We start from the raw sequence: 22,633 nt of genomic DNA, 5'->3' as shown, positions 1-22,633 counted from the left end.
TTCAGATCAATTTGAACATTTATAGGACTTCTAGTAGTAATAATTTTTTCTGCAGATTGTCAGTAGATGATGACGATAAGCCTATATTTCCAGCCAGGAGAGTGTGTCCTTCACTGTCCTTAAGTTTTGAGCATTGTCTGACAAAACTATAACGTATTAAATATGTTGTAAACGTAATCCTATTATAACTTGTGTCAAAGAAATTTAAACCAAAGCCATAATTCCAAATAGATCCATTATATAGAAATTTCAAACAAACGCTTTATGAACTTTTACAGCGCCACAAACTTTATGTGTATCCCTGATTTGGAGCGTACAGTACAACAAAAACAAACAGCGTTCGTGCTGTGGTCTATTAGGTCTAGCGTGTATATATTCTCCGGGGGCCTTGAAGGTATCGCGTTGAGTTCACACCCCCTCCGCACGCAGCGATGCGGAGTAGCGGCGTTGTGTTAGTGTAAGTGAGCTCAGTGTGGATGCGCTGCTCTTGCGACGTCCAGCTGGGGCTGAGCCATTTTGACATCTGGACATTAACTGGTCGACACCACAAAGGTTTGATTCTTTCATTAATTTAATACTTTAATGTTCGAGCGCGTGTGTTGTTGATGCTAGAAAATTCAGGCAACGTTTTAATTCAATGTTACGTTCTGCTCGCTTGACTTTTGCGCAGCACAGGAATATTTTTATTTATTTTTACTATTCACTGAATAATGAAGTGTTGGTTTTGTTTAGCATAACTAAAGTTAATATTAAGCTACAGTCAAAGCATTTGGATGATAAAAAGTAAAACTACATGTATTAATATTTATTTTTAGCTAACATTCGATACGTAAAAAGCAGCTTTTACAGGTTCACTAATGTTGCTATATGACGTCACCGACTTTTAGGAACTAAAAAAATCCATCAATATTTGGCACAGGTCACGCTGTTTACAGTAATATGATACAACTCTTGTTGTGTTTCGATGGCATTAAAAGTTAACTTAGTCGCCAGTCTTAATACGATTTGAAGGTAGTTAACGTATTTCGGTGTTTCCACCTTAACAAAGTTGAGCGAAACCGTTTAACAGTCATATATTTGCGCTCGTCTTGGTCCAGAGGAACGTATTGATGTTTTAGATTACTAACGCGTGTGGCGTTCAAACACTCAAAATTAGCGCATCAACATTATCGTCGAGCCTTGTTAATTGAAATGAGAAACACCCTGAATCAGCAGCCACAGACTCAGATGTGCATCCGTCACTGCAAAAGCCGCTTCACTGACCTCTGTGAAACTCAACGGACTGTGCTTGTGTAGACAAACCTAGTGAAATCTCAGACGCAGTACACATCAGATCACCGATCCGTAAACCTAACCCCACACTATCTCATCACACCCACCCTCTGATGGAACTTTAAGGCCAACCCCCTCTCATGTTTAGTCTCTAATCCAGCTGGGAGGACAAGTCTAGTTAAAATCTAGTTAAGTTTTCTTTTCACCTAGTTATGATTTGCTGCACTTTTCTAATTGTAATCTCCAGAACCTTGACGCCCTCCTAATGAAAGGGGTCAATGTGTAATTACAGACAGTTGCATGTATCACAGGGTGGATCCTGATGCAGAAAGATGCCTGCTAAGTTGTGTTTACTTTACTCTCACGCACCTTGTCTACTGTTTTTGTGTCCACGGTGCCCCCAAAACATTCCTCTGGGCATTAGTCTGCCCTGTTGTTTAATAGTTTAAACTAGTCTAAACCAGAGCAAGTAGCAGATAGTGAGCTCAGATCAGAAGCTTCACCTTCCCACGTGTCATCCCTGCTGTTAGGATCGCACACACGATGCCGAACTGGGGAGGAGGCAACAAATGCGCAGCGTGTCGTGGGACGGTGTACCATGCGGAGGAGGTGCAGTGCGACGGGAAGAGTTTCCACAAATGCTGTTTCCTCTGCAGTAAGTGAACCAAGTAATGTCACATAAGCTGAATTTTACCTACGACCTGCATTTATCACTTGTTTTCCAATCACCTGAATCAGCATTTTGCATACTTTGCTGGGTTGGAAATCTGACTTCAGAGATTGTTCCAATTGCAATTTTGAATGGAATACCTCAAATCAGTGGAAAGCTACCATATTAAGATGCATTACCATCCAGCATCCAGCTCATGTCCACCTTATACTTAGGACTTTGTGTTGAATTTCTCAGCATCTGCTGCATGGATTTGACCATTTTTTTCCTACTGTACTGTAAGTTGTCAGTAAGTGTTAGTCTGTGTCACTGGGATCGTACAGTACAGATGCCCTCATTTGCCTGCTATCAGGAGGACATGTGAGCCACACTAGATGATTATTGTTTCTAGAGATTTTATTACAAAGAAAGCTCTGTCTCACACTCCCACTGAGGACACAATGAGCAAGACAACTTGGCGTTCTTGGCCTCGCTCTTACTCTGTTTTCTGGTTTCTCCGATTCACCATTGTCTATTTCTGACTGTGAAACCCAGCTCCCTGCTGTTGCTTCGTCTCATTGTTTCCATTTGTATGAAAAGTCAAACATACAGAAACGTCCACTGGCCAATGCTTGATTTTCCCCACCCAATTGTGAGGAATCCAATGCTAGGTTTTTAGATGCGCTGACTGGTGGGTGAAGAATTCGGCTGATCCCTACAGCAGGCGCATGGAAGCACATAATGCTAACCCACTAGTTTTACAAATCTGCAGAAAGAAAAACATTAGGATGCTGGTCCCACGTTCCTTCTTGTTTTTTATTTTATAGCCTTAAATTACTTACACATGCACACAGAACAAATGGAATTCAGCAGAGAAATCCCAAATGGTAGATACATACACACACGGAGAAAAAGAAGACAGAACATGTAGCTGGCACACACAATAAAATATTATGAAGATGAAAAAGGAATTTGGCACATTACCAAGTATTGCATCTCTTATGGGAAATGATTCTTGCCTCTAATTAGCACAAAACCAAAACGTTGTGTACTCATTTATATACTTACCAGGGTTAAACTGAGGCAGACGTTTCTAATTTCCTCTCCTGTGGCTCACTGAGAAATACCAGACGTCACCGTTCTGACTGTTTTCGCCTCTTGTGTTGTCAGTGGTCTGCAGGAAGGGCTTAGACAGCACCACGCTGGCGATTCACGACCAGGAGATCTACTGCAAGTCGTGCTATGGGAAGAAGTATGGTCCCAAAGGCTACGGCTACGGACAGGGAGCAGGGACACTCAACATGGACCGAGGGGAACGGCTGGGAATCAAACCTGAGGAGTAAGCCAGGCCGATGTTTCTGTACAAAGCAGTGAGATGCACAAAAATAATTAGGATCAGAACCAGGATAAGGGTGAACACACAGAAATGAAATAAAACCACAAAGTGTAGAGGAGACAAACTGAAAGCTACAGTCGGCATAAATGATAGTTGAGGCAGTCAGTGGAAGATCTGTCGTGATTGTCAAGCTGGACCACACAAATTAGAATCTGTAAAGCAGCTAGAGAATAATAAAAGTCACACATATGTGTGACTGATCCGCTGGGACACTTGTAGGATGTCAATCTCAGTAAAGATCAGAGGTTCTGTTGGACAGATACCAAAGTGGAAGTTAAAAGACTATCTCTGCTCCAGCTGTTTCTCCCTGCGTGCAGCAAAAAAAAGAAGAAAATAAAAAGACCTTGATGGAATTGCTGGCAAACAGACCATCTTTTGATCAAGTCCAGCTTGCCTGCATTCGGTTCCCAGCTGGCTTTTGGAACAGCGTTGGTGTCGGAAGGAGAAAACCAAAGCAATGACCTAAGAGTTGAATAAATCAGTTATTAGCTGAGGGTCACTGCTTCACAAACAGGCAACCAGCTTGGACACTAAATAAAAACAGACCCGCGCCTAAGACCAGACATTTAAGATCTACCGGCTTTAAATTCATGAAGTCTGCAGCTTTGCGACACACAAACAAACAAAACCCTTTCAAGCTTCGACCAGGAATGTTTATTCCTGCCTTACACATCAGCTGATTATTGTTATGAAAGAGTTTATTATGCAACCGTCTCACCCTTCACTGGGTCCACCAAAAAGGCTTCATTGAGGGGCCACTGGGGCTGGCCGTTACACTTGGCTGCTCTGCGGCCTCAGAGCCGAGGTTCATTTCTGCTCTGTTTGACTTTAAAGAATATTCTGACAATAATTTAAAAAAATCTGCGTCAACAGATACTTACAAACATTTTTTAAAAAGCTTGTTGTTGATCAAAGTGGAGCCAGTATTAATTTAACCTGATCATGTTTTTACGGAACGCATTGGTCTTTTCTTTTCAGGACACAGACCCACCGACCCACCACCAACCCCAACCCGTCCAAATTTGCCCAGAAGTTCGGAGGTTCTGAAAAATGTGCCCGGTGTGGCGACTCCGTCTACGCAGCTGAGAAGATCATGGGAGCGGGCAAGGTAAGACGCTGATCTCAAATTTTATTTCATAAATCACCTTTTTTATTCAAATTAACATACTGCAGGTTGCTGAAAAACGTTCACAAATGTTGCGAAGAACACAGCAACAGGCCGTTAAGTTAAGTTTGCATACCAGTGAGGTCATTGTTATGACAAGCGGGATGGAGTCTGGGAGGCTCTGACGTATAGAAGTGAAATCTGGAAGAAAACATAGATTCCTACAGATCTTGGTGTTGTGTTTGGACTTGGAAATTTTTGCCAGAGGAATAAAACGGCACTCTGACAAACGGTGACGTCTGCCTTGGCATTTGCCAACTCCGCCATTTGGCTTTTGCCAATTTAGAGGAATGAAAAATTTGGGTCTGGTGAGAATTTGTTGGTTGCCACGACAAGGCGGATGCAGAGGGTTCTTAAAAAATAGGCTCTGTGCCTGGGTATCTGATGCTATGCCACAAAACTTCCCAAACAGAGAAAGCTCCCAAATAGCTGGCATTCGTTGGCCACATGAATACTGCTTGCGTTGCATGTGATTTAAGTCACAAGCATTTGTTTCTTCTACACATGGGAGTGTGTGTCTTCCTGTCACTGATTTATAGCTGCTGATGTCACCATGCAGACCTCCATTAATCTGTTTGTTCTACAAGTAGCAGCGGTACAACAGAAATGCAAACACAAACTCTGATTTGTTAGAATTCAAGACTGTATAATTGTCTTAATCACACTTCATTCCTTTTTTTCTCTGCTCTTTAGCCGTGGCACAAGAACTGCTTCCGTTGTGCCAAATGTGGCAGGAGCCTAGAGTCGACCACCCAGACGGAGAAGGACGGAGAAATCTACTGTAAATGTGAGATCACGCTCAAGTGTTGATATTCTGCACTGTGACAGACAGTGATGTGATGGGAGCTAAGCAAAAGTTAGGAAGATTAACAGAGTAGGGTGGTTGCAATCAACCACCCTACTCTGTTTCCTGTCTGCCTGTTCTGGAGCAACCATCCTTGCAGGTGTCTTGTAATGTCAATACATTACAAGACACCTGCAAAGCTGCTACCGGTATTTGGTGTTACTAGGAAATATCAGCATGCCAACACAGTTACCACGCAGTCATAATGCCTTGCTGCTGCTCTATCAGCACCCTGTTCTTTCACAATGACGCCTTTTTCCTCACAGGCACAATGATCAACGCAGACGTCAGCAGTTGTTTGTAAAACCCTGCACTGATGAGCAGGAATGTAGAATCTTAGCTAAAAACAGGCCATACTGCTGCTGCTGCAGCTAAGATAGCATGTTGACGTGATAGATCCTTCCAAACCAACCATCTTATAGATGTAGGTTTGTGAAGACTATGCATGTCATCACTTGAATGTCATCACATGTCTCCCTCTGCAGCATGTTATGCCAAGAACTTTGGGCCCAAGGGGTTCGGCTATGGCCAAGGAGCTGGCGCTTTGGTGCATGCTCAGTGAGGAACGCTCAGGCTAGCTCATCTACAACCCTGGACTACTCTTGTTCAGACTCCTTCCCCTGCATTGTGTTCATGCTGTACTAGGTGCTGTTGATACAAATAAAAACGGTAACAGGCCCAACTGTTCACATTTGACTGCATTTTATTATTAAAGCCATTAAAACTGAACCATGCCCATATGTTTACATCTGAAGCGGAGTTACAGTGATGTCTGAATGTGGGCAGAGGCACTGGAGATGATTATGTGCTTTGTCTTTTTTTTTTGTTTTGTTGAATTATCCCACACGGTGAGGGAGGTGACAGACAGAACAGAGACGACTTAGGCTGCTGGAAGAACTAGAAGAGTGAAACAGCTTTGAATTCATGTCTTTAATGAACCGGGACTGGTGACCTTTAACCAAGATAATCAAATCCCACCATTTACCTACTGTCATTTAAAAGGAATACGAGTTACTGGTAGCTTGTTTTGCTGATATGAAACCTAAAAGTGACTCCCGTTGAAACTTTAAAGCTCGCAAAAAAGTAAACGCTTCGAGTGTCTTCGAAGGGCAGTGGTGAGCAAAGGTGGGAAGAGACGCAAACTCTGAATGATGACATAACCGTCCCCCCCCTTCTGATGATGCAAACATGAGGCCCAAAAGGTTTCTGAGGCCATAGTATAATATAACCTCCCTCTATCTGTAAAACTATTGCATTATCACATTTCAGCTTTTAGAAAAACAAAAAACAAACAAAATGGCGTCTGCCGTAGTTGTCTAGTGTCTTTGCTTTACAATTTGTACATCCAGTGGTATAACAAACCCAGCGGTATAGGACATAGAAAAAAAAACTATAGGATGACAACAGATTCCACAAGCATGAAACATTCTAATATATTACACACTTGCACAGAAGGTCCCGACTGATCTGGTGACTCGGACGTCAACTTTCACTAAACACACTGGATTTGAAATAAAAGGAAGGGGGAAAAAATCAACATAATGCTGAAAAGTACTTGCAAATACTTAACAATCACTATATACAGACACATGGCTTGCCGGGCTGTCACCATGGCAATGATGTGATTGAAACGGGCATGGAAGCGGCAAGAGCTCAGCTGTGCCAAGCATCGAACATGCAGCAGAGTTTGTTGTGAAGGGCGGGTTGGGGGGAGGCGAGTTGTAGGGTCAAAATGCCTATAGACAACAGTGTCGGACATCACTAAAGCTACAGTCATACACTTGGAGTATAGTCAATTGATTTTCTTTGTGTTCTTCTCAGTTTGGTTGGAAGAAATCCCTCATACAATAACTAAACTGGTCCTGAAAGCACCTCTGAAGAACACTGGCCAAAAAATAAAAATAAATAAAAATAACAAATATATTGTTTATGTACAGATGCACATTCTTTACACACCAGTCCATGCTGCTGCTGCGGAGCCAACTGCTCAGGGGTCCAGACAGGAAGTGATGGGGAGGAGTCCTGTGTCTGACAGGCCCCTCCTCTTCCTCTCTAAACAATAGAAGCGTTGGTGTGAAGCATCGCTTCCGGGCTCTTCTCTACAGTAACAGCCAGAGAGAAAAAAAAAAAAAAGAAAAAAAAAAAAGCTCAGTGCAATGTTGTAGGCAGACAAAAAAAATATTAACAAAGCAAATAAGACTTTACAGCTTTCGGAGAAAAACACACATGGAATGAAACTTTCGTGTAAACGTGTCCGTCCTTCTGCGGCACTCTCTTATATTCTACACTGCTGTTAATAAATACACTGCTGTACCTGTCTATATTAAGTATTACGGTAAAATCCTTTAGCATCCACTTCGGGACAGTTGCAGGTATTTAAGATTTTCATTTTATAAAAACCTACTCGGCTAAACTGATGTGAAATGTAAATGAGGGAGCTACAACATAGTTACATTGTCTATAAATAGATTTAAAATAAATAGAACTGTATCACATTGTCTGTAGGATATTTACTATCGCATCTAAAGTGTTTTTCAGCAGAAGGAGTCCATGATTTCATGCATTTATACCTGCGTTAATACTGCTAAACTACTTTTATGAAAGAAAAGAAAAAAATAAATGTGGATGCAGCTTTTATTTAGGCAGGTGAGACTTAGGACTCCTCCGGTGGCTCCACATACACCTTAATGCTTTCCTCCTAGAACTTCAACAATGTTGGCAATTTCTATTGAGCTTGTCTTAAACTTAATCATGGTGCAAAATCAAAAACCTTAAAAAGACATTCCCTTATCTTTCACTTTTAAACACATAAAAAAAACACACACACACACACACACACACACACACACACACACACACACACACACACACACACACACACACACACACACACACACACACACACACACACACACACACACACACACACACACACACACACACACACACACACACACTTCAAAACATACACATACATACAGGGCACATCAACAGGGATGTCATAAATAAGGACATAGAACAGGAAGGGGAAAAAGGACGTGTGTTGCCATGTCTGCAGCGTCAAATCTCCACTGCAAACTTGAGAGCTTTTGTTCTTATAAATCCTCTCGTCTGTTGGCCTCTCTTCTCCGTCTCTCTCCATATGCGCCTGGCAGCAACTCACCGTCCGATAGGGCTCGAGGAGAAGAGATGAGCTGGAGGGGTTTAGACTCCAGTGAAGGCGGTGGAATGAAGTTTGATGTTATAGTATAGTAGCAACAGCAGTAAAGGTGGCGTTGGTGTAGAGGAGTGGTTGGTGTAGGTGTGGTGTTGCCCTGTAACAGCATGCTAGTCCTGGCTGATTCTTTTATTTTTGTTTTGCTTGGCGAGGATGAGATGGTCCAAAATAAAAGCAAGCGCTCCCGAGCACAGCATTGCTCCGATATGAATACGTGGGGGGTGGGGGAGGTGTTGGTACGAGGAGGGCAATCCTAAAATGTTGTCTCCACCTAGCGATGCTCAATTTTCCTCCTGCTCACCCTCCCTTCCTCTTCGTCCTCCTCTAAACCAGCTGATAACCCGAGCCAGACGTTTGGTCATATTCTATTGTGTACTGCGTGGTCCAGTCCACTGTGACGGGCCGGATCAGGCCGCAGCAGCGGATCTCAAAGAAGTCTATGAGGTTCCGAATGCAGCCATGGCTGAAGAGAGACAGAAAAAAATATTGTTGTCTATAATAAAATATTTTTTACAGTTAAGCAGATACATCTGTATTACTACTGCCTTGCTAAAACTATGTGATTTGGTTTGTAGTAAATAAATAAGAGCCGTATTTACTTGAAGGGGCTTTCGATGGACGTAGCTGTGACTTTAAAGTGCTTGTATCTCCGAGCGTTCATCCTTTCGTTGGTGGTGATTCCCAGAGCGGCGATCTGTGCAAGGAAAAATGGATTATTGCTTAGATCGGAACACCAGACTAAAAAAAACATGAATATTTGTTTTGAACTGGTATACAGACCTGATAGAGCTGACACATAATAAGCACAGCCACCCACATGAAGTGGAAGATGCTGTTGAGGAACATCCAGAACATCCAGGGGGAGCAGGAGGCAATCTGTGTCAGGTAGAGCCAGAAACCATCCTTGGCATAACTGGTGGCACAGTGGATCCTCCAGTCTGAACATAAAGGGAAAATCCAGTGATTGCACGAAGAGTGTGACAGAAATACTAAAAAGTTGATCTAGGACGATCAAATGAAACCGAAACTCCTGTTTAATCCTGACTCACAGCAGATGCAGCCGTAGATCATCCAGCAGATCATGCAGAGCAAGAAGAACAGATAACCCATGAAGTAACGGTGGTTCCCGCTTCCTGTAGGAGAGAAGGAGAAATGTCACATCCTGTTTTTCTCAATTCAGTTTTGTTGTTTTCATTTGATGCTTTGGATCAAATGTGTCTTCTCAGAGTTAGTGCCGAGAGCCATGAGCTCTGCCCCGTTTGTATTTTATCTTATTTACAAGGCACTGCCATAAAACGTGTAGAGGCCTGTGACTTCTTATGTTGAGTTGAGGACGTGATGGCTACATTACTCAGAAGATGAATGATCTCAGTGGAAGTTCCTGCTTAAAATCAAAGTCGACAAACAATGTCCTTTCACTATGAAAATGCATAACAGATACCACATTATGTGCTGTAACAAGAATGCCTACACCGTGAACTAATAACACTTCATATAACCGTTGCAGTTATCTCACTGGTTATATGAAGGGGTGTTGTTGTTTGTTTAGGCAGTTAGATAGAAGTGTTGCAAGCCCCCCCAACTCTCTTTCCTCTTCCGTTGTCTCCAGTCTGACAACACGTACTGTCTCTACTACTCTACTTTATTTAGTAAAGGTTTTTTTACCTTTACGGACACATTTTTGGAATTAATCAATAAAAAGGCCTAAATTCTCAATCTTTGAATAACCAGGACGCTGGTTATGGAGACTAAATGTGCAGCGCTGAACACATACCCACGCAGTTCCCCACCCAGGGACAGTGGTGGTCAAACTTGGCGATGCAGCGGTTGCACACAGCGCAGTGTTTGGACCTGATGGGCTTCCGTATCTAACAAGAAAACATTGAACATTTAATAAAAAATTGACTTATTGTTGTCGTTAAGCTCTACATTAATCATGCTTAAGGAGAGGAGAGAGACTTTACCAAGCAGGTGCTGCAGAATATGCTAAGGTCTAGGCTGCCTGTCTCTGCAAGCTCAACAATTGTCTGGAAGGAAGGAAAGAGGAAACAAAAGCAGGATTTAACACATGGCTGTAAAATGAATAGAGCTTCAGCTTGCTCAAGTCTGTTTGATGTAACATAAGACCAACTGATGACAGAGCTGAGGCTGGGGTTTCGAGCTGAAAGATCTGGGCGGTGAAATGGGTCTAAAGCAAATATATAATGCACAGTTTAATTAGTTTGTTTTATAGCTTTTAGAATAGGCTAGGCTGTTATTCAGCCGACACAGGTGGAAAACTGCAAGTCTTATGAACCAGCATCAACTCGTTTTACTTGCAAATACACTAATGTTGCAGGAATTCCACACAGGAAAACAAAACAGAGGATGGGAGGCCTACAAGTCTGCGCTTTGCTAACAACAGTAGGGGCTAAAATTAGGTTCACATCACTGACTGGATCGAGAAATCAAAGTCTGGAAAGGAGCAGAGTCATTATTGTCCTCTTTTACTAGAGTGTGATAATGAGGGAGAGAGGAGAGTGGACAGCAGACTAGAGAATTAAAATGTGTCACATAGATTCTACTATCTGTAAACTTTCCATGTATTGCATAGTGATAAATGCTACAACCTCCTCAAAATACCTTTTTCTTTTGCTCCTCTGATGCTTTGATGATTCCTGCATCAGACTTCCAGGACTTTCCAAAGTTGTAGAACAGAGCCAGACTGTTTATGAGGAAGGGCACGTGGACTGTGGCAAAAGGTAGATGTGCAGCGAGGTTAAGGAAGCTTACTTGGTTTACATTTAGCTGAGTCAGCCTTTCTCACGTAGCTGTAGCTCAACTTAACTGGTCAGGCACAGATGCAGATAAAACAACAACATACAAGTGCAGTTGTAACTTCAACTGATGTGACAGCTGTGTAGCACACTGGACTGTTAATCGTTAGCAGCACAATCGGTTCAAAAGGTGTGCGTAATCAGCTGAATCCCAGAGGGACCCAGCTAATTCCATATTGTGAAAGTATTAACATTCATCTTCTGGAAAAATCCAGGCCGGAAAGAAGAGAGAAGCTACTTTAAAACAGTTATGCTCTGTCATTTGAAACCACAAGCCCGAGGCCAATAATGAGCTCACGATGGAAGAAAGTGAGGTAGAACTGCCAGACACAGGGTTTGAATCTGCAGAAAGAATGGTGCAAGGTATGGAGTCTATGACTATGGGGTTCAACAGAGAAAAGTCCAGGAATGCTCAGAAACAACCAACGGACATGCTCAAATCTGACCCAAGTAGACGTTTGCTTGAGCTGCAGGCCATTCTGTTCCGGGCCTCAGCCCCACCGTTTACTTAACCGGGCTCTGAATGCCCAGAGAGTAAACCAATGGACTTTACAATAATCCCTGAGTGGCTTGAGGCACTTTGTGGCTTCCCTTTTAACTTTCCACTGTCTTGAACTGTACTTATCATTTTCCTTTTTAATTCCAATCTTACTGGAATGAAAACGCCCAAATAAGCCAACACAAATACTTGTTTCATTTGATCTTGTGTTGTATTCTGGGAAAATTTAATTTAAGCTGCAGAAAGCAAAAAAAAATCTAATTTACTGGCCCATATTTTATGGTGATCCTCCCTATTTTGAGATCGCCGTTTTAAATACTTTATAACAGACAAATGCTCTCGAATTGGTGATCAGTAATAAGCCAAGGAGAATAGAATGGATGGGGAAAAACTCAAATGTGTGTTACATGTTGTAATTTTTCTCAAACACTATTTTTGTATTTGAGATTTAAGCCATCATTAAAAATCTGAAAAAAAGGTTAAGAAGAAACAAAGATTTCTTAACTTTGGTAAGGTTCATTAAATATCAGCTAAATGCCAAAAGCTATAAGTGGCTGGATGAAATGTAATTTCCTCATTACAAAGAGTGTAGCATTTACCAGCATCAGGTCATGATCAGATCACAGTCATTTACTGTTTGAACGGGTAATGTCATTTACTGGTTAAATATTATCGAGTGTCTTTTTTTAATTTTTGAGGTACACGACCAGAGTAGTTCATTTTGTTTTTATGCTTGAAGGCAAATATTAGCAGATTTTGTAGAGCACTAAAGTTGTAAATTGTGTGTCTAAATCCAGAAGCCAGTTCTGATGATGTTATACTATTCAGATCGTTGTCCAGGACAAGACCAAATCCTTTGACTTTGAGAAAGGACTATTACAGGCCACCGAGGCTGGTAAGGCAGACAAAGGATATCATTCCAGAACCAGTAGAACCAGGTGGTGTACATCCAGAACTTGGTAGCCAAGTAGATTCCCAGAGGGAGAGCACTGTGCATGGAGTGATCGAAAAAAGCCCTGCACAAAGATGAAAGAGTAAAAAGAAGCTTGGTCATAAAGATACTTCTTATAGTTATCTTTCTTTAATCCAAACCTGAGGATCTGACATGAACACTGCAGCAAAAATAAACCCAGGAAACCTGATGGCCCACTGCAGCTGAACCTAGGAGCACTTTGGTTATCAATAGTTTTTTTTTTTCATGCAAGTATTCCAAGAATGTGGACATATTAAACTACCACGCCAGATAACATATGTGATTATAGTAACATAACGTTGAGATGTACAACTGTACTAGCAGGACCAGATGGCAGAGGGAATGGGTTTAACTAAGCAAATCAGGCATTACACATACTTCGAGAGGAACTGCACGGCGACCCAGACGCCGGCGTACATGAGGCCCTTGATCAACCAAGAGTCAATATCCAGGTCGGCAATGAAACCAACGAGCCAGATGATCACAAAGGGTGTTCCCAGCATCACCTTCTGCCTGAACTCCTGCAGCGGGGGACAATGGCAGAACATTAAATGAAAAGAAATTAGGAGACTGGACAGACAACATGAAACAATAGGCCTATTGCATCTATACGGACAGGAGATGTTTTGTCATCAGTCTAGGTTCATCTTGTTAAAGTAGGACCTTTAGTAGGATTCACATGCGTGACCACACACTGTGACTAGACCATACAGAATATCCGCTGGCTGCATTGTTATAACAATGCACTTAAGACCCCACTCTTTCCTAGAATGTGTGGTGCTTTACATGACAACATGACAGTTCCTGTCATTGCCTTAATGCTGGTAATTAGACCACTAATCCATGATTGACACTGCGAGATTGTTGGGTGTTCTGCTTTTATCCTTGGATGGATTACCCGTATCTGATATTACTGCCTGTGTGCACACACCTTGTCCATCTTCAGTCTCTTCAGGTAAGACGGGCTGTCGTAGCCTTTGGCTTGTCGTGCTTCCTGTAAATGATTGATCATCCAAACGTTCTTTCTTTGCTTAGCGAGATCTAACGGTGTTTCACCCTAAAAGCAGAAAAGAAGTCTGTTACATTCGTAATAAAAGACAGGCTGCGTACGCTAAATAAATTAAGTGCATTTTAATACTAGCTGATAATGAGCATGGCCTTACTGCTGCCATATTACAATGTATCATGAGAAATTTATACCTTGATGTTCTGTGCATCGACGTTTGCATTGGCATCAAGCAATAGGCTGATGACAGTGGTGTTTCCGGCTAGTACGGCCCAGTGCAGCGCAGTGTTTTTGTGATATTTGTCACCAAGGTTGACAGACACGTTGAAGGTCAGTAGCAAACGCGTGGGATCCACACTACGGCACAGAGATCAGAGTTACACTGAGTAGCAATGGATCGAAACTCAACGGACAAAAAGCTAACTGGGCAGAGGCATAGACTGTAGAAGGTAAAACATTCACAAAGGTAACTTGAATCAACACTGACGTCTATAGGAGGAAGTTATGTTATGTCAGTTATGTCAGATGGTTGAAAGAAAATCACCTTATTTTCCTCAAGATTAAGATTAATTCAATCTTTACTGATCCCATATCGGATAAATGTCCTCGTTAACAACAGCTGTTGGCTGGAAACATTTGAATTTTTCAAAAAAGGTTCAATAAAAAGGTTCTAATTTAAAACATTTAGTTTTTATTGCTGGTCACTAAGTGCATAATTAGAAATGATCAGGCAAATTTAACTTATCATGGAATATAGATACAAAACTGAGCAGCAACATCGGTGTATTGAATTTCCTTTTCTACTAATACAGTACAAGGTGAAATTATATTACTTTGTAAACCTAATAATGCATTATGACATTCTGTGTCAGTGCATTCATAGTGAGAGGCTTTTGCTTTATCATCACTTAAGTTTGTAACAACTGTAACATTCACACCTGTGTGTCCTGTAAGCCGCCCACATTAGTGGAGTCATGCCGTTCTGATCCATCATGTCCACATCCTGTTACAGAGGGCGGGAACAAAACAGTGAATTAGCTGGGGGGGGGGGGGGGGGGGGGGGGGGGTAATGACATGGAGGAAGAGAGGCAATCTGGCTCCCCCTGATGGAGTGCACAGGTTTAATTATTACTCTACTGTAAGTGTAGGACAAAATCCAAATGACAGAAACAAAAATGAGAGATTATGGCTGCAGATTTCCTTGCAGATTCATGTGGAACGTATACCGTTAGACATGCACATTCACAACAACACAAAAAAAGTTTCCTACCTGTCCTTTGGCAATAAGGTACGCCACGATGGAGGTGTGCCCAAACTGGGCGGCCAGATGGACGCAGCTACAGCCCTCACCGTCAATCAAAGATGGGTCTGCGCCATATTTCATAAGCTGCACCACCATGGATAGATGGCCTTGTCTGGGAGAGACCAACATATAACAAAGATTAACTTACAAAAGACGCAGAAAAGTGCCATGATGTGTTCATTCTACTCAGCTTGTGTATATCGTGCCAACACAAGAGATCTCATAGCTTTCAAATACAACTATATGAAAATTCATTGTAGTGTGATTCATTGTAGTGTGGAGATGATGCAATGGTTTGGACAGCTCTTGTCAAACCTATCAATAATCCAGAAAGAGAGGGCTTCACGGCGCCCCTGTGTGCTTATGAAGGGGGGGGGGGGTATTCATGAAATGACAGCGCTGATGATCAGCAAACGGTAAAATAACAATAAAAGAACACAATGATACCGTGATGGATTTTTACCGTCTGACAAGCCTCATGTTGCCGTACACAGCCGAGATGTTTACACCGTGCAAATCTGACTTAAAGCTGTTGGGGTTTGCGTGTCGTATGGCCCCTTAGTCATTGTTATGTGGTAGCATTGGTGTTATGGTACAAATCTTTTCATTTTTTTTTTGTTAAGTATGCACCTGTATGTGATTGACTTGCTGATCGCTTCAGATGGACAGAGCCAACAGAGCGGATTCTTCTTTTTGCCTTGCCTCACCAAAATAGATTGTAAAGACGTTTCACTTATTCTTACGCACAAACCAAGCAGGAGTCACAGACGATCGCGCCGGCAGCAGCTCCCTCTGCTACCAGGAAAAAGTCAACGAAACAGCAAAAGAAAGCCCGAGAAAGTGTGTGATACATTTTTTTTTGAGACCTTTTGATTCTGACAACTTTAGTGGTTTTAGTGTGTTTCCCCGCTGCGGGACTAATAAAGGTCTATCTAAAAGGCTACTTTTGCTGTACTTTTTTTTTTAAAACCAGCTGTGTTACAGGCACCGTTAGGAAAAAACATTTACCGTATTTAATTAAAATACCCGTGGCTTATAGACAGGTGCGACCTAAATATGAAAAAAACTTTTCATTAAAATCTAATAGGTACGGCTTCGGATGCGCTTTGTAGCCCGGAAATTATGGTAAAACATTCGGGAATGTGGCATTGTTATACTTGGTGACAGTCCAAATGTGTCGATCTAGCGGCAGATCTTTTGTCTGTGCTGGGTGTCTTACCTGGTGGCCCAGTGAAGAGGTGTGGAGTTGAGGTCACCTCCGAGCTGATCAACTATTGCGCCCTTTGAAATGTAGTACCTGCAAACAGTTAGAAATAGCATGTGAAATCTTACACCAGATCAAACCTATCTGATCATTTTCCCTTCCTCTAACCTAGATGTGGGTTGGAACATGAAGGAGGGTGTTACACAAGCTTGGACATAACCAACTTGCTATGAGGGACGACTGTTGTATCCCCCCCCTCAGCTATTGGACTGAAATGACTCACTTGACCAAGTCTATCCTGTTGTTGATGGCGGCCCAGTGGAGGAGTGTTACATTTTCTTTATCTGGCTGCCGAACGTCAAAACCCGCCTCCACCAACTCCCTGCAGCGCTCAAATATTCCATACCTAAAGGTAAAAGATCAGAAAAGAAACTCGCAAAAACAGGCTTGTGACTAAACACACGCTGACAGACTAAGAACAGATAAACAGACACTCTGATCCTCAAGGCAACAGCCCTAAAACAACTCACTGTGTGGCTTTGACAATGTCCCAGGTGCTGTAGTCATCTACATGGTTTTTACGGCTGACGTTCTCACTGTAGCCGTGGTTGTAGTGACTCTGGGGTTTAACTTCCTAAGAAAATAAAGAGAAAAAGTAGTTAGATCTAATGTTTTTTTCAGAACAAGACTGAACAAGGGGAGACTGTGATTTGAAGGTGATTAGTCGATACTTTTATTTCTGTATTGAAGAAGTGTTAAAGCTGCCAAGATTTGATCACTGTTCAAATTCAAGTACCCCATGAGTTATTCATACAGTCAGAAGAAAGATGAGACTAATGAAGCCATTGAACAATGATTTATTTTTTTAACAAAAGCTTTTAAAACCAATTCACCATAAAAAAAAGAAAACCAAAAGCATCTTCCTTCATCTGGACATTTGATTAGGGGAAAGCACTTCAAAACCTTTGGCAAGAGAGCTCAGTTCGAAATGTGAAATCACTTTCTCCATCTCAGGCTTCCATGGAGATAACCTTTGACCCCTGCCTGTCACAATAAATACCTCCCCCCTGCTTATCTGCACCTGCCACAAAAAATAACAATAATGGCATTTGTAGCTGTAGTGATAATTGGAGCATTTAACCATCTATTAATTACACACCTGCTCACTTACTAAGCAGTGATGATGAGATCAATTATCATAATAACATTAACATTATCCATTCAAATTCATCAATGATTTGAACTGAAGCCTCATCTTTTGAGACAGCGGGCTTGTCAATGGAAGATGGTCAGTGGCACATATGGCCACCACTCACTGGGTGAGAGTGGCTTTGATCTGAAAATGTCATCAACACACGTTACTGAGAATTATATTGATAGCAATAATAGCAGTAGTAATAGTAATGGCTACTTAGTGTTTGATGTCTAAAACCATGTCTAGAATTTTAAATAAGAAATACATAACGCAAATAACCCTAATAGTACGGCATTGTCACTGTATATACAATGACTGAGATGGTTGAGAAAAAATTGAATTGCCGTTATGGTCATCCTCCTGCTGGCTGTAGCCACAGCTCACAATCAGATTCAGAATGTAATGAGAGCCATTTGGAAGGACTAATTCAATACTCCAGAAGCAGTTTACATCCACACATCAGGAAGACGCAGAATGGAAATACTTTTTATGCAACAAAGTAATGGATATGCTCCAAAGAAAGAGAATGGGCATTTTTATCCTATGCAAATCCTAAAGCAACTGCTTTAGGATTTGGTTCTTTAACCAAATGTTGCATTGAACCTGGTTGTACTGGTTCTTCTGTGTGAGCAACTGAACATACTTGCAGGCTCACACATTAATCCTGATTTCAATTTAAATCTATGGACACAGAAAAGAAACATAAAAACTATGCTATGATAAAGTTATTAGTAGCAAACATTAGTAGAAGTCAAAAGGTCACACTGAATTTTCCTGTGCTATGGCTTAAGAAAGACAAAGTCTAAGGAACGTCTTAATTTACTGCAGACAGTTTATCCTGTCACAAAAAAATCTTGGAACAAAAAGAAGGCACGATGATCGCCTGGTAAATGCGGTCAGTAAAATGGCACAAGGTGTTTTGACACAATATTGAACCACTAATTGTTTATGGAGTACAGAGGTCCACTGTATACACTACATACACCTGTCATCATAATAATATAATATAAACCACAAATAAACAATTAGTTACCATTATTACAAAATAACAAAAGTAACAAATTCACTTTTTTCTTGCTCTGGTTATTGGTTCACATCTAGCCAAAGTTAAAACTAGACCTAAACACAAACATCGTCTTTCCTTTGCGCAAGACAGAATCAGCATAAATTATGCATTTTCACAAATGCAGCCATTATGGTTAATTTGACATTTTCCTGTTACGGTGTCGTGTGCGCTCAAACTGTAATAGAAACAAACCTTTTTCGGGAAATTTAACTTCTCATGAAATGTAGCAATTTCACAAATGAACAGTTACTTTTTTAGGCCTAAAGGTAAATGAATTCATCTCACCCGGTGGCAACTATCAAAACAGACCTGCTGTAAGAAAATATTGAGCCACTGCACACATCAAATAGAATTGGTAAACAAACCGTTTTTCCTAAAGTCGAACATCTCCTGGAGACATGGATATTATTCTAAGACTCTAGGCAGAACAAGGTCTGTGTGCATTTACTTGACTGCATGTTTTGCAGTCTTAGTTAGATCTTAACTTCCAGTATCTACTCCTAAGAATTTATTAAGAAAAATATTAAATGACAAATGTTAAATGAATGACAATGTTAATCTTACTACCAGTCTAAACAAAAAGCAGCTTAGCTGGGTTAAATAATAGTAACTACTCTATAATTCCACAATAAAAGGAAGAAAAACAAAAATGCTAGGAATTCTACGCCTGCCTGAGTGAAAAAACAAAACGTATTAGTGTCCCCCGACAGGACACCACAAATTAACGCACAAGGAAACGTTACATATCAATTTGCATCACTGCAGCTAAACCAGCCAGCTCTGCCAGTTCAGCTGCATAGCTAAAGATGGACTGTTAGGGTTAACCATTAATGTTACAATTCCAATTTCCGACTTAGCCGAGCTACTTACTATTTGGTTTACTAGCTACAGGAAGTTAATGTTAAAATGCACTAACTAGCTTAACATTACCACGAACATCTGCCAAACGTTTACTGGTTATGCAGCAAGAGGAGGGGTCTAGCGATAGCACCATTAGCATTGTTAGCCGCCTGCCCCCCTCCTCAGTGGTTTTACAGGGGGCATCGGACTTTCCAAAAAGCACAGCAAAATAGCCCATCCAGTCACACAAAGCCGGATGTAATACATTTTGCGTGTGTTAAAATGTCGGTGCGAGACACGAAGTCCAAAGACCGTACCTCGGAATGGAGAATAGGAACGCAGCCAGCTTCTTTCTCATATTCCTCCATAGCGTCGGCCATCTTGGTGGTAATGTTCGCTGAGCATTGTGGGAATCAAGAGGCTGGCATAGGAGGAAACAAACAGAGGAGGAAAGAGCTGTCAAAATGCACATTAAGTCATACAATGCAAATTACACAGTCATACACACAGTAATATAATGTGAAAAAATATCATATATGCTTACTGTCAAGTTGTTAGTCTTTTATTATGTGCCCTTTTGGTTATTTTCTATTGCTTAGAATAGCATTTTTGTGATCAATTTCTGTGCCTTCTGTTGAGTCATTTTTAAGACGTTTCAATTTCTCTGTGGTCATTCATTTAAATCTCAAAGTGACTCTAGTCCACAGGCCCCCGGACCTTCTTGAATAGGACTTGCAAACTGTTACAGTTGATCACGTTAACACAGATGCATTGTTTTCCTCATACAGGATGATAGTTGTATCCCACATGAGGGAGACAGTGTGCAAAACAGGACCTAGTCCTAGATGACAGTAACACTATCGAATCGCTATAGCAAGACATAGATATCACTAGCCATCATGCTTTAATTAGAGTTTGCACAAGATTTAATTTGGAGTCTCAAAGATTTCTATCAAAGAACAAAGAACTGATTTTAACTGCTATACATATAGACAATGATAGGATGAGTCTACCCTAAGCTCTACTCCTAACCCATCCAGAGGAACGCTGTGACATTACAGTTAGTCATCTGTACGTTTAGATGCCCTCTACCGTTACATATCTAAATTCTCAAGCTAAACCAGCCACTAGATGTCAGCCTTTACTCACATACGTCAATGAATCCTACCTAACTGAAAACAATCAGTGATCCTTTAGATTATAAACCTAAGGGTTTACAGTGAACTACAAGTGTTTGCCTTTGTAATGGAACAAGGATATTATATAATTAAAAAGTATATAATTGATAAGTAGACATTATAACACACTTTTTAAGGTGATAAATATCCTATTTATGACGTGGAACCCTCAAAACCATTACTTTCATCAAACACCTAAAGTAATCCGCGCTTCTCAATTTTAAAGTGAAAGTAGACTCAGCTGGCCACAGACAGGCAAATAAGATGATTACCGAGCACAAGCAATGGAGGAACTCTCGCCTTTTGTCGCGTTAATTTACCTCGATAGAAATCTAAAAAAAGGATGTTAAGTGTTTGACCTCCAAAATAATGAAACAAAATGGGCGATTACAATAACGATTAACTAAAAAAATGTCAATACATTTTAAAAGCATACATACGCTTTATGTTAACTCTATGTGTTGACACACATGGATCAAATTGTGTGAAATTTATAGCTAACTTAAAAGTTGGAATATATTGCTAATGAATGAATGTAAGCCTTAAACTTGATTAAACAAATAGACACACAGGTTACGTGTAATCCCATCGCAACTAAACGTCGATGCAACGTCCATTAAACAACCTTGTTGCTTAAAATGTTGTCTGTCTTTTAGTTTGAAAGGAACAGCCGGAAATCTTGTGTACTGCAGTGGGTTGGAAACTTGTCGGCTCAAACCATAGACTGAACATCATTGCAACAAGAAGCGAGCTAGTGGCTTACATGTTGAGTGAATATCTATAGTAAATAGACAACAGGAAGAGTAAAAGGGACAGCGTAATCATTTTAACAGTCCAAGCTTGGTTTCTGAATCCACGCCACGCGGTAGGACTGAGAAGAGCGCAAACATCATGATCTGAAGCGGTGTATACCCAGTAATAAACCTTAAATCGTCGTCAGCTAACAGTTAGCAAACGCACTGACGCCCCTGGGGACAGGCTTAGTATTTACAGCCAGTCTTCCCCCCTCCTTCCACAAGCCAGTCGGACAACCCAGTCACAGGCACCGACGAAGCGAAGGTGAGTTGCTACGCAAACAGAACGAATACCGCCTCTGTCCGCTAACTTGGTCTAGCGCAGCTAGCCTAATTGCTAATTCTGCGTGTGTGTCTATAGAGAGTTTATAGCCGTGACTGTGCAGTCGAGCGGCGCGTACTATTATGTAATAAACCAGGGTGAGTTATAGCTGGGATGTCTAGCAGCTTCTCCGCCTCCATATGCGTCCCGTAGGTCTCTGCAGGTTGTTCTAACTCCTGTTGTACGGTCAACATTTTAAGCAGCGGTCTATCTTTAGTCCAGTTAAATCGTGTTGTTGTTAGCCTGTTTTGCCCAGAATGTGATGTGCCCCATACAGCTAGTGGTAAGTGAGCAGGCGTGCCTGATTGAATTTCATTGCAAATATACGGAGTAGCTAAGATCTGTTATTGCTGTAATCGTTTGGATTCATTGTGCTAAAAAAAGTTTCTGGCTGTTATTTACCTTTGCCTACACACTGTACAGTACCACTTCGATGCAACATCCACGGACATGTGATCCTTACTGCAGTGTTGCATGCATGTCTGCAGCCTTCTTAGCCCTGATGCTCTGATTTCACTTTCACCAGTCACACCAGATCTGGCCATGTCCTGTCCTGTTGGATACCTGATAACACCCTGTCATGTTATCTCATTTTGACTTTCTGCCAAAGGGGTATTTGTCAACATTTTGTTCAGCCTAACCCGTAATTAGATTTTATGCATGAAAACTAATTTTACCTTAAATTATAGTGACTGTGTCAATCAAGATTTTGTTCACTTGAAAATGATTACAGAAAAAATAGTTACATCATATTTGTGTATGCAGCAATAGGTGATTTCTGAGAATGATGAAAACGTCAGTTTTCTCACTCTAATGTACCTGTTTCAGTCACATATTGTATTTTCATGTTTCCATTCTCTGCTTATTTGCCTGTAAATTAAAGGTAATCTCAGA

At 41.2% G+C, this 22,633-nt stretch overlaps 2 protein-coding genes across 3 annotated transcripts; one reads left to right on the top strand and one right to left on the bottom strand.

Moving 5' to 3' along the window:
* The first annotated feature begins 393 nt into the window (after positions 1-393).
* csrp2 (cysteine and glycine-rich protein 2) lies at positions 394-6,013 on the top strand. The gene is made up of 6 exons (XM_029163391.3): positions 394-552; positions 1,803-1,927; positions 3,092-3,260; positions 4,296-4,425; positions 5,176-5,269; positions 5,812-6,013. Exons 2-6 carry the CDS (start codon positions 1,816-1,818, stop codon positions 5,886-5,888), a joined length of 582 nt encoding a protein of 193 aa, XP_029019224.1. The 5' UTR covers positions 394-552; positions 1,803-1,815; the 3' UTR covers positions 5,889-6,013.
* zdhhc17 (zinc finger DHHC-type palmitoyltransferase 17) lies at positions 6,012-19,896 on the bottom strand. 2 transcript variants are annotated; one of them, XR_005898100.2, is made up of 18 exons: positions 19,763-19,896; positions 16,875-16,978; positions 16,628-16,750; positions 16,360-16,437; positions 15,108-15,252; positions 14,776-14,840; positions 14,032-14,194; positions 13,763-13,888; positions 13,210-13,352; positions 12,774-12,874; positions 11,166-11,290; positions 10,508-10,570; positions 10,318-10,411; positions 9,593-9,676; positions 9,324-9,481; positions 9,143-9,237; positions 8,490-9,006; positions 6,012-7,425 (listed from the first exon to the last, which is right to left on the bottom strand). XR_005898100.2 is itself a non-coding variant. In XM_029160603.3 (17 exons), exons 1-17 carry the CDS (start codon positions 19,823-19,825, stop codon positions 8,868-8,870), a joined length of 1,869 nt encoding a protein of 622 aa, XP_029016436.1. In that variant the 5' UTR covers positions 19,826-19,896; the 3' UTR covers positions 6,012-8,867. The 2 variants fall into 2 exon arrangements, 1 of the variants encoding a protein (XP_029016436.1); XM_029160603.3 differs by having other exon boundaries at positions 6,012-9,006.
* Positions 19,897-22,633: the final 2,737 nt, after the last annotated feature.

This window comes from Betta splendens, chromosome 9 (assembly GCF_900634795.4).
Source record: "Betta splendens chromosome 9, fBetSpl5.4, whole genome shotgun sequence".
Taxonomy (NCBI): domain Eukaryota; kingdom Metazoa; phylum Chordata; class Actinopteri; order Anabantiformes; family Osphronemidae; genus Betta; species Betta splendens.
Note: the sequence above shows the minus strand (reverse complement) of the source record. Positions and strands in the feature narration are given on the sequence as shown.